General features: G+C 35.4%; 1 protein-coding gene and 1 pseudogene across 5 annotated transcripts in view; both read right to left on the bottom strand.

The window, feature by feature from the left end:
* ERCC8 (ERCC excision repair 8, CSA ubiquitin ligase complex subunit) overlaps positions 1 to 12,280 on the bottom strand; it is a 50,270-nt gene that overhangs the window by 35,193 nt on the left and 2,797 nt on the right. For all 5 annotated transcript variants that reach the window (XM_045794299.2, XM_045794301.2, XM_045794302.2 and 2 more), the window contains exon 2: positions 3,861 to 3,956. In XM_045794299.2, the coding sequence (XP_045650255.2) occupies positions 3,861 to 3,956 (96 nt within the window). The remainder of the gene's footprint in view (positions 1 to 3,860; positions 3,957 to 12,280) is intronic.
* LOC123790169 (heterogeneous nuclear ribonucleoprotein A3 pseudogene) lies at positions 7,836 to 11,409 on the bottom strand (annotated as a pseudogene).

The raw sequence follows: 12,280 nt of genomic DNA, 5'->3' as shown, positions 1-12,280 counted from the left end.
CCCTTATATGTAGTTTTAGATCTTATTTTTTTTAGGAAAATTTTCTTGGATTATATCTTTAATATTGACTCTGTTCTCCTCCTTTGGGTTTCTTCTCTGGGAAGTCCTATTAAATGTATGCTGGATCTTCTTTGCCTATCTTCCACATATGTTCTCATCTCTTGAATTTTTTATCTTTCTCAATTTCTCCTTGATTTTTAAAAATATCCTCCTTTCCTACCTTCTATTTCTAAGGTATTACCTCTTGTATTCATTTGCTTGTGTTTCTTATGCTTTAGTCTTCATTTCTGAAACACCTGCCTTTTATTTCTAATGTTTTCTTGAGTTTGTTCATCTCATTTCTGAGTTTTCTTAATTCTAACTTATGTTATTTTTTTCTGATCTTGTATCTTTTTAAAATGACTTTTAACTAGTTTTAAAATATTAGGTTAGAGTTCTCAACTATTTCATAGGCATATCTTTCTGAAACTACATTGTCTAAAGGGTCATTACTTAGTCTCTTTTTTATATTAATTTTGAATGGACTTTGATTTTAATCTTATTATTTTGCTCATATTTATATGAAATTACTTTTCTCAAACTTTTAGAAAGGAGTCTTGGTTTAGAATAATATTTAAATTTTGTATCTCTAGAATATCTTCCTTTTCTTTTCTTTTTTTTTAATAAGATATTCAGTACATAGCACCTCACTTTCAGAGATTTCTTGGTTCTGTTTACCTCCTCAATTTTTATCTGGGCCATCTTTTCCCTTTGTTTCAGTTGTCTCTATACTGCTCAATTTGGATTCTATTCAAGCAGTTTCTCTTCATTCTAGGGTTTTGCCCTTTAGGAGATCTTAAGTTGATTAGCTGGAGAGATCATAGGGCCCAGACTGCTCCAGCCCCTTCCAGTCTTACTGTGAACCCCTTAATAATTGGGAGTATGTCATCCTCTCCCAGTGTCATCCACTATAGTCAAATTAGCTTGCTGAACTTTCAAGTAACGTTGTTTATTTTGGAGTTATCAGGTCTACTAGATGCTCCACTGGTTTTCAATGTCTCTTCTGATACAGATGCTGATACTACACAGATCTTTTAATTGTCAGTGATTTGTTCCCACTCATCCACATTTTGTGGTTTGTGGGGATATTTGATCACTCATACTTGTTCTAAGTATTATACATTTATTTTTTTATATTGCCCTCTTTAGTTTCTTTGTTATTTAAAGTGCAAGATAAGGAGCTTGTGTCACACATGAACACAATTCTTTCTTCACTGAGAAAAGTATGAAAAATAACTTGGGTGCTTAGTGATGTACTAAACTTACATTCTGGTACAAGCTCCTTATCTTGTTGTTAACCAGTTACAAAGAGTTCATGAACAGGCAGCATGTCATAGAAGCACTCATTTATAGACTTGTTCTAAGAAAAATTCAATACCAATTTGTAGAATAATAAGTTTTATTTAAAAGTAGATCTTCAAAGTTCTTTGCTGAAACAGTTCTAAAAATCTGACTGATGATGGCTAGTAAAAAAAGACAGCAAGTAATGCCATGCTAAAGTGCTTAGCACAAAACTTTTGTAGTTAACTAAGTGTTTATATAGGAAAATATTTATAAATTTTAACAACTACAATTTTTATATCCATTGACAGAATTTTGCAGCTTGTTTGGACACAACTATGAGTTACATGTATACCAAAGCCAGTTCTGAAAATATTTTTGCTTCCTATTTGAATTTTGTGAAATATTTTATTTATTTATTTATTTTACCATGGCACTACATGTATTCTCAATGCAAAAACAAAAAATTGTATTCAAAGGTGACCATTTTAACTCAATTTAAATTGTATTTATAAAAATGTCAAATGTTTCATCTTTGCTAGAATGATTTCCAAAAGCTTTCCTTGGATTCTATTAATTGGTTGAAACAATTGAGCCACTATTGGAATTAAATGATTCTGTATTTGAAGGATCTGTGGACAATGATATTATTTAACTGTGAGGTTATTATTCCACTCATAGAGTAATCACAGTAAGAGATATAGCTTCATGTTTTATATGGACAAGAAAACCTGGTATTAATGATGAACAGTAACTTAGAAGAATCTAGAAGATAGCAAAAAAAAATCAAGCTTCACAGAATGATATGCAAATGAACTTTATGCAATTGCACTTGTTAAAACATTATTTTCAGGGAGACTTCTTAAAATAACTCCTAACTTTGGAAATAAATGCTTCTTTACCAGATGTGTATATTCTGGTTTCTGTTCTGGTTTCAGTGATACCACTACAACTCTCATGGTGGTTGGTAAATATTAAGAAGTATTTTGGCAAATTATATGTGCACTAATTTTCTTAAGAAAAACATCGATATTTAAATTTTCCATTAAATATACATTTTGTTTATTATTACTCTCTTTGCTGCCCAAAGGACTTAATGCAAAATACAAGTCTTGACAAACAAATGAAATAGTTAACAGATTTCACCATGCAAAGGGGAAAACCACTGTAGTGAGAATCTTGACTTTTCTCAATACGCTCTGCAAAAAGACTCCTCAGCCTGTATTTCTCACACATATTTTATGCACATATAATCTGTAATTTCTCATATTTCTCATTGACTCTGACAACTGGTAGCCTACTGGCTTCATGTACTTCACAGGTTAGACAAACGATCTCTATTCCAAATGGCTGGCTGGAGAAGCAGTACTGAATATCTTTTCCACCAGCACCCATGACCAAAAGAAATCAGCTATACCTTTTTATTCATGTCATTATTTTAAAAGTAAATGGCCCAAAGCTGAACTTGAATGGGAGGTGCTACGTTGCATCTGGAAAAGTTTAGAACAAAGAAAAGAATTATCGCTGATCATCTTTTAGATTTAATCATGTGCTTAAGTTAGAATGTGTTCACTGTACATGTTTCCCATAGACTACTAGGTGGAACTATGACAGTGGCTGAAAATTAAAAACAGAATTCCATCAAACCTGTCTGGTTTATTTTAATGTAAATAATCATACCACTTCATTGTAATATAAAAACTATGGGGCAATGCTAAACACACATGATACAACAAACTTTAGTTACTCTTATACTTGGTCTAATTACAGACCACATGAAGCCTTTTGAACTTTCTTATAAGAGTAATATGGGATCAATATGTTTTAAGCGGGTGGATGGCATGTTCATATTTGCATTTTTCAAAACACTCCAGCTGTTGTATGGAGAATGGACTGAAAGGAGTGAAAGTATAGATGACAATGCTTTTGATTAACAGGAGTGGGGGGCAACGATCTATGATATGCCAGGTCCTATGCTAATCATGTTACACATATAATCTCAATTAAATTACAACAAACTTGTTAGGTAGCTGTTATTGTTAGCATTGTATAGCTAAGGCAACTGAGAATTAAAAAGGTTAGGTCAATTGCTCAAGGTCACTTAGCAGCTACGTGATAAAGCCCGGGAGGAGTTCAAATAAAGGTTGGATTTCTTCAAGCTTAATTCTCCAACATATACTTTCTACTTTTTATATTCTATTTGTTTTCCCATTAGACTCTTCAGAGTAGCAACTCTGTTTTAAAATAGGACCTAAAGCACACAGCCCAGCACTTAAAAGCCCTCTGTATCCAAAGAAGTTCAATGTCTGTTACAATAAATATGTTTATATAAAGTAGTTTGGAAATGTTTACCTGGCAACATTGTAAGGGTGTGATGTTCTGTATGTATCTAAATTAGTAATGTCAGATTTAAAATGCTACAATTTAGAAATTTTACTACTTTTTATGAACCTTTACATAAGTAATTTGAAAGCAAGATTTTACTGCATCTCATTCTGAAAAAAAAAAAAAAAAAGACTGCTTAAGTGTAATAAACTTACTATCTTGCTTCAACAGGTTCAATGTCAAGGGTGTTAACTCCGCTGCCATGGATCCTTTCAACATCTCTGTCTTTGTTTAACTCCAGTCCCAAAACCCTTGAAAAAAATTAAAAATGGAAAAGGGTTAAAAGTAAGATAAAACTAAACAACAACAGGGGCGCCTGGGTAGCGCAGTCGTTAAGTGTCTGCCTTCGGCTCAGGGCGTGATCCCGGCGTTCCGGGATCGAGTCCCACATCGGGCTCCTCGGCTGGGAGCCTGCTTCTTCCTCTCCCTCTCCCCTGCTATGTTCCCTCTCTCGCTGGCTGTCTCTCTGTCACATAAATAAATAAAATCTTAAAAACACAAAACAAAAAAAAAATAAAGTAATTTAAGCATTAAAAACATCCTTATTTCACCAAAATTACAGGTAGAACAAAAATTGCAAGTAATGCTTAAATCTACCACACATTTGAAAAATACCAACAGTACTAACAATTACATGTAAAGAATTTCTCTGAAGCATTATCTTAAACTTCATTACGTTTTTATTAAGATATTTAGAGACTGAAATAAATTTTCATGAACAAAAAGTTAAATTCTGATATCTTTTTTTTTTTTTAAGATTTTATTTATTTATTTGACAGAGACAGCCAGCTAGAGAGGGAACACAAGCAGGGGGAGTGGGAGAGGAAAAAGCAGGCTCCTAGCAGAGAAGCCTGATGTGGGTATCGATCCCACAATGCTGGGATCACGCCCTGAGCCAAAGGCCGACGCTTAACGACTGCGCCACCCAGGCCCCATAAATTCTGATATCTTAAACTTAACTGAGGACACCTAGTGGACGAAAGCTTAAATTACAGTATTTTTTAAAAAAATTTCCGGGAGTGTTCTTAAACACCTTAGGTAGAAAATTAATGAGTATGTTCAATTCAACAGTTAAGCACATTTTTGAAAAGCCAATTAAATATCTATAAAAAGATGACTAACAAGTACTCTTACAAATTAAGATGAATGAAATTTCTGACATTGCATAACTGTAAACCATCATTATTCTGGAATGGATATTAAGATTAAATGAGTTAATACATGAAAAGTGCTCATTACAATGACAGTAAGTGCCCAGTGAATGTTAACTATTAGAATCTGCTTAGTCTGTTGGATGTTAAAGAGCATTTATATTAATTTAACTAGAATGATTTCTAAATTCATTACTGACCAACATGATGCTATCTATATGAAAATTTTTAGCCTATTTGCCAGTTTTATTTTTAAAAAATAACAATGCACAGTGCTAGAAAAGATACAAACTGATACTTTTATATCTTCACAGTAGCAGCATTAACAATTATAAACATTTTGGTAATCATTTTAACGTATCAAATGTTTGATTTAAAGATACACATAGGCCTTTGTCTTCTGGAACAGTTTAGCCTTAGATTCAAAACTCCAGTCTAATACTTACTGCTTTTCTGACCTTGATCAACAACAGTAACAGCTAATATTAAGAGCCTACCATTTGCTGACACTGTGATTAGTGGTAATAATAAATTTAATAAGTGGCAATCTGACGTGATGGATTTCCTAGGTGGTAGGTTATATTAGTAACTGCTCTTTCTGATTATAAAACTAAGACATAAGTAATTTGCCCAAGGTCATACATCTAATAATTGGCTCAACTTGGATCTGAACTCTGACACTTTCTCTCCAGACCATTATGCTGTTCTGCCATCTCTGAGCTTCACTATTTCACCAGAAAATAATTTTTCACATTTTCCAGTGAAATTCCCATTTCTTAAAATATTTTTTTATTTTTAATTTTTATTTTATTTTACTTCATTTTTTTGAGACAGAGAGAGAGCATGCATGAGCGGGGGGGGGGGGTGTGCAGAGGGAGAAAGAGAGAATCTTAAGCCTCAACACAGGGCTGGATCTCTCAACCCCGAGATCCTGACCTGAACCAAAATCAAGAGTCAGATGCTTGACTGACTGAGCCACCCAGGCACCCCATTTGATGATTTTTCAAATAATAAGAGTAATCTGTGCTGCTTATAACCGGTAAAAAAATCATAGAAACACGGACAAACATAATCAACCCTTCTTGAGTTCCTTTCTCTGAACAGTGAGAAATGTAGCTCCCATTATCATTAATGCTTATTTGATCAATACCACTGTATGTAACCAATCTCCCATCACCAATACCATCCCCATCCCCAACAAGAAAATTGCTCACCAGACTTGGGCTTTGATTTCTGCCTCCCTTAACACCCCATCACCTGGGCTTGTCAGTCCCCACAATTAGACTACCTCCTCAACCTGCTCAGGGTCTGCAATATCACTCTAAGCCAATCTAATCCCAGGTTGTATATGGAAGCCTACCTCTATCCAACCTAAAGACTTTAGGACTGAATTTTTAGGGAATGTAGAGGGGTTAAATGAAGGAAAGTAGGAGGGTAATATGCTAGGTAAACAAGGGCAGGGTGTGTGTGGAAGGAGGCAAGGTGTGCAAAAAAAGAGTTAACATAGCAGGCCAAAGACTGCTATCCTTAGAAAGCCCTACTTGCAAGATAGGCCTTTGTCTGCTTCTGTGATTTCAGGAGGGTTCCCATCATTCCTGGATAAGAACAGTTCACTGTGCCTAGGCTGTGTGGAGCCAAGAAGATGCTTTGTGATGAATACCTGCTTTCCTTCTGGGAGTCTGAAATTTTGGTACATGTTAAGTACATGCATGTGCATGTGAGAAATTTTGGTTCATGCTCTAAAAGAGATAAAGTCCTTCAGACAGAAGGGAAATGATTAAGAAGAAAACTTGGGATATCAGGATTAAAGACAGAGCCAAAGAAATGATAAATATCTAGGCAAATATAATTGACAATTCAAGTATGCTTGATAGATGAAAACAAAATGTATTAACATTATCTGATGGGGTTTACAATGTATGTAAATGTAATACGTGAGATAACATAAATGGCTGGAGGATAAAGAGTGATGAAGTTTCTATATGCCAAATGAAGCAGTAAAATATTGCTTCTAACCAGAGAATGAAAAGTTAAGTGGGTATTTTATAATTCCTAGAGCAACCACCAAAAACAATCATAACGAGATGTCACAAGAGAGAAATTAAAATGGAATATTAAATAATGTTCAAATAATCCCCCAAAAAGCAGGAAAGGGGAAACAAAAATGTGGAGCAACTACTCTCATCCACCATTGGTGGGAATTTAAAGCTTCTAGAAAACTACAAGTTTCTAAAAAGTGAAACACAGGCTCTAGTCATTACACTGTTAGGCATTCAGCCAAGAGAAATAAAAGCATATATCCACACAAAAACTCGCACATGAACATTCACAGCAGCTTTATATGTAATTGCCTAAAATTGGAAACATTTAAATGTCCATCAACAAGTGAATGGATAAACTGTGATAGATCCATAGAATAGAATATTCCTCAGCAGTAAAAAAGAATCAAAAGGAGAAATTTCAAAATAATTATGCTGAATGAAAAGAGCCAGACAAAGCATGATTTATATAAAGTTCTGGAATATGCAAGTAATCTATGCTGACAGAAAACAGAGGAATGGTTTCCTGGAGTAAAACAGCATGAAGCAGGGAAAGAAAGAAAAGAAGCATTACAAAGAGTTAGGATGAAATTTTTGGCTTATGGATATTTGTTATTTTGATGGTGATGGTTTCAAAAGCATGTATGTATGTCAAAACCCATCCAACTGTTTAATGTGCAGTTTATTGTATGTCACTTACACCTCAAGGAAGTTGTAAAAAAAAAAAAAGTGGGGTAAGAACTGTAAACTTTGCAATATCAGTGTTCATGCTTTTGCCCTTAATCACTGACAAGGAAGAACCTGGGGCGAATTAGAGCAGACATCTTTAAATAAAATAGGACTGTGTAGTTGTTTAGTTAAGCAAAGACGTCATTTAATGAGGGGAATCTTTAAAAAGAAACACTACCTTAAACACTTTAACTTAAATATATAAGCAGTCCTCACTTTGAAGTTTGCAAACTAAGCATAGAATGCAAGTTATCATGATTTAGTTAAATACCAGATCCCCCAATAATATGGTTCAAAATTCAGTTACCATGGTATATTAACTATGACTAATAGCATAAAGCACAAAGTTGGCTACTAGCTTTTTGGTCCACAAATCACTACAAAAATAACATGCACATCATAATTCGTGACCAATTTACATGACTTCTTTCAAAGTCTGTAAATGACTGGTTACTGTGCATTTGTTATTCAGTTTACACAGAGCCTGCAAAGTTCTGTGCTTCTGAGATAAACCCATATGAAATTTTAGAAAAATTGATAATTAAAAGAGGGAACTGACCAACAAAATGGAAGTACACCAAAAATATGCTAAGCGATAATGCCGGAAATAAAACTCAAATGGAATGTAAATGGAGTTATAGAAGAAATAGCTGACTGTGGAAATGTTGACACTGTGGCCATTTGAGAATCTCTAGAGACAGACTGAGGAAATCAATGCAGGTGAGTGAACTTATCCAAATACATGAGGAGAAGTGGTTGTAATGAGAAGGCTGAAGATGTCTGAGAGGAAATGACACTGGCAAAAACTTCACATTAAAAAAGTCTCAAAGATATTTCACAACACTGACGTGCAAAGGACAAAACGTTGGAATCTGATTCGGACTTAGAAGAATAATAATTAGCCAAGATATAGAAGAGATACTCAGCTTGCATTAGAAGTTATACAATGAGAAGACCAGTGATTTCAGTTGGGTTTTATTTAAACAAAGATGTAACTGTAGTTCTCATTGTTTCAAATGTCTTACATTACAGTGTACTAATATTAGCTTTACTATTTTTTCATTTCTTGTATATTTATGACTGACAGTCATAACAAAGTTTATTGTTTGACAAAGAAATTTTAAATATCACAGAACAATGGTAATTTTCTCTACTGATTATTAAAACTACTTTCCATAGATTTTGGCTGGCACAATTAGTTTTATAGACTTATAATACTATGAAAAGAAAGGACTGTCTGAATATTCATATGCCAGTTGTTTGAAGTAGAGTTAAATTTGCTGAACAGAGTGCCACATCATCTTTTTTGTTTTTACAAACCATACCATAACTATATGTATTCTATGACTTTCAAAAATATGTTTTATTTGGGGAGCTGGGGTGACTCACTCTTCGTTTTGACTCGGGTCATGATCTGCGTCAAGCTCTGCACTGGGCATAGACCCTGCTTAAGATTCTCTCCCTCTCCTTCTGCCCCTCCCTTGCTTGCAAGTGTGTGCATACTCTTTCAATAAATAAATTAAAATTAAAATATATATGTTTTATTCATTTACTTGTTATTTTAGTTGAGTAAACATTTAAGGCATATGCCAAACAAATTAATATGGAATCTCAGACATGCAAAGCAATTGAATAAGGAATCCTTCTCAAGCAATAGTTGTTAATCCTGGCTCTACATTATAATCACCTAAGGAGCTTTAAAGAAATCCCAGTGTCCTGGACCAACTAAATCAGAATCTCTGGGGTTGGAACTTTGGCATGAATACTTTCTCCAAAGTATTTTTTCCAAATCGCTCTATGTGATTCCTTTATGGCAAAGTTGAAAAAAAACTGTTCTTTTTATATTTTCTTCCATTCTTTCATAATATGATTTTCTCAATCATACCTCATTGAACAGCATTTTATTTTAAGTGATTTGTTTGGATTATTTCAAAAGTGGTCCATTTAGTGTTTGTAAGAATAACAATTCTTTTTGATGTCGTATTTCATTAGCTCTTATTAAAATGGCATAATCAGAATACTAAAACTGGCATTATCAGGATTAGGGACAAATATTGATTTTTGGTAAGCATATAAAGCAACTGGTAGGAGAGATGTGCATGGGATTATTAGACTATAGGGTTTTTTTTAAGTTAAAAATTCCTTAATTTTTTTATTCCTGGTACCACTATCACAATTTACAGGGCAATATACCTGATGTAATGAAAAGAAAAAGAAAAAGCTACAACAGATAAAAGACCTCAGGAATGTACATCTAATTGACACTACATTGCATTAATCAATAGCTGCATTTTTTGCAAACTGTTGCTATGACAGTACTGAACAAGAAGGGTTTTCTGTGTAAGCTGCAGTAACTTTTCTGGCTATGGATCATCGTTCCTTCTGGGCAGATTTTTACAGTTCCTCTAACGCATTTAGGACAACTATCTCAAAGTAAACTGCAGCTTTCCTGACAACTCCTCGTTCTCTCTCCTGCTAAGAACTGTAGCCCTTTTCTTCTGAATTTTTTTTTTTAGAAATTTCTGCTACCATATCCACCACTTCCCCCACCAGATCCATAATCACCACCATAGGGAATGCCTGAGATTCTTCCACCAAAACTGCCCCCCTTCATGGGTCCATAATTTGATTGCTGTTGTCCACCATAATTTCCAAAATTGTTATAGTTCCCACCACCACCATAGTTACCTCCAAAATTTCCTCCTTCGTTGTAACCATCATATCCTCCATCACCACCACCATATCCACCTCCTTGGTTTCCATATCCTGGTCTACCACCACCATAGCCTCCTCTACTAATATAACCAGGATCATCACCATAGTTGCCACCATCACCTCCAAATCCATTATATCCACCATCACCTCCTCCATAAGTACCTCTGCTGCCACCACCTCCACCACCATAGCCTTCTCTTCCACCAAAGTTTCCACCATGGCCAAAGTTACCACCACCTCCAAAGTCTCCTCCACGACCCATGAAGTTGCCAGATCTACCTCCACCTCTTTGTGATCCAGGAGACTGCATTTCTTGCTTAGAAAGGGCCTTTTTCACTTCACAATTATGCCCATTAATAGTGTGATATTTCTGAACAACAATTTCATCAACTGTATCATGATCATCAAAAATTACAAAAGCAAATCCTCTTTTTTCCACTCTGCCTGTCTTCCATAACTTCTGCGGTTTTAATCTTGCCATACTTTTCAAAGTAGTCTCTCAAATTATATTCTTCTGTATCTTTTTTAATATTGCCAACAAAAATATTCTTCACTGTTAGATGGGCACCAGGCTTTATAGAATCCTCTCTAGAAATAGCTCTCTTTGGTTCCACTACACGCCCATCAACCTTGTGTGGTCGGGCACACATTGCTGCATCTACCTCTTCAACACAAGAGTAAGTCACAAAACGAAAACCCCTGGAACATTTTGTTTGGGGGTCTCTTATCACCACACAATCTGTAAGTGTACCCTATTTTTCAAAATGTTCTTTTAAACTATCATCTGTAGTTTCAAAGCTCAAACCACCAGTAAACAGTTTTGTCAACTGCTGTTTTCTTTGGATCATGGCCCGCCATTTTGAGACCAGATTTGCCTCTTCTAACTCAAGTTCAATATGGGACCAAGAGGAAGAGCAGACTATAGGTTTTTAGGGACAAGTATTAAGTATACTAGGGGAACCAGCATGTGTGCCTTTTTTTTTTTTTTAAAGATTTTATTTATTTATTTGACAGAGAGAGAGGCAGCGAGAGAGGGAACACAAGCAGGGGGAGTGGGAGAGGGAGAAGCAGGCTTCCCGCTGAGCAGGGAGCCCGATGTGGGGCTCAATCCCAGAATGCTGGGATCACGACCTGAGCCGAAGGCAGACACTCAAAGACTGAGCCACCCAGGCACCCTGGAATCAGCATGTTTTACACAGGAAATGAAGTCCATTCACAGATGGATTAATCTGGTGATCTTATTAGGAGACATTCACTATTTCAAACCTTTACTTCTTCTAATGAAGAGGTTTAGGTCATGGAATTTTAACAAAGAGCAGTAGTTAGTTGCTTCCTCAGACCAAGGACTATTTGGAATTAAAAGACTCTGGAGAAACCCAGCATTTTAGACCCTCACTAGCTCACATGATTTAAATTATTACTGACATCATAAGACTTCTGAACTTACAAGAGAAAAAATAATGCTGCTTCTTTTCAAAAAAAGTACAGCTATTTTCACTAAAATTAAAGGCCTAACAGTCAAGTTCATTCACTTTCCAATGTTTAATTTACTAATCCTAATGGAAGAATTGCAGAACTACTTGGTAGAAACAAGCCAAATTATCAGAGGAGACAGACTAATTTTGATAAACATACATTTTGAGTTTTTGCAACCACTGAAATAAAAACTGCTGGATACGTCTGTATGCTTTTATTAGAGTGGATCACTGAGCTGAATAGGAATTAAGGGGCGCCTGGGTGGCACAGCGGTTAAGCGTCTGCCTTCGGCTCAGGGTGTGATCCCGGCGTTCTGGGATCGAGCCCCACATCAGGCTCCTCCGCTAGGAGCCTGCTTCTTCCTCTCCCACTCCCCCTGCTTGTGTTCCCTCTCTCGCTGGCTGTCTCTATCTCTGTCAAATAAATAAATAAAATCTTAAAAAAAAAAAAAAAGAATTACTGTCA

The sequence above is a fragment of the Ursus americanus genome, chromosome 5, assembly GCF_024610735.1.
Source record: "Ursus americanus isolate L20-20 chromosome 5, mUrsAme1.1.p, whole genome shotgun sequence".
NCBI lineage: Eukaryota > Metazoa > Chordata > Mammalia > Carnivora > Ursidae > Ursus > Ursus americanus.
The sequence above is the reverse complement of the archived record's forward strand: the minus strand, read 5'-3'. Positions and strand labels throughout refer to the sequence as shown.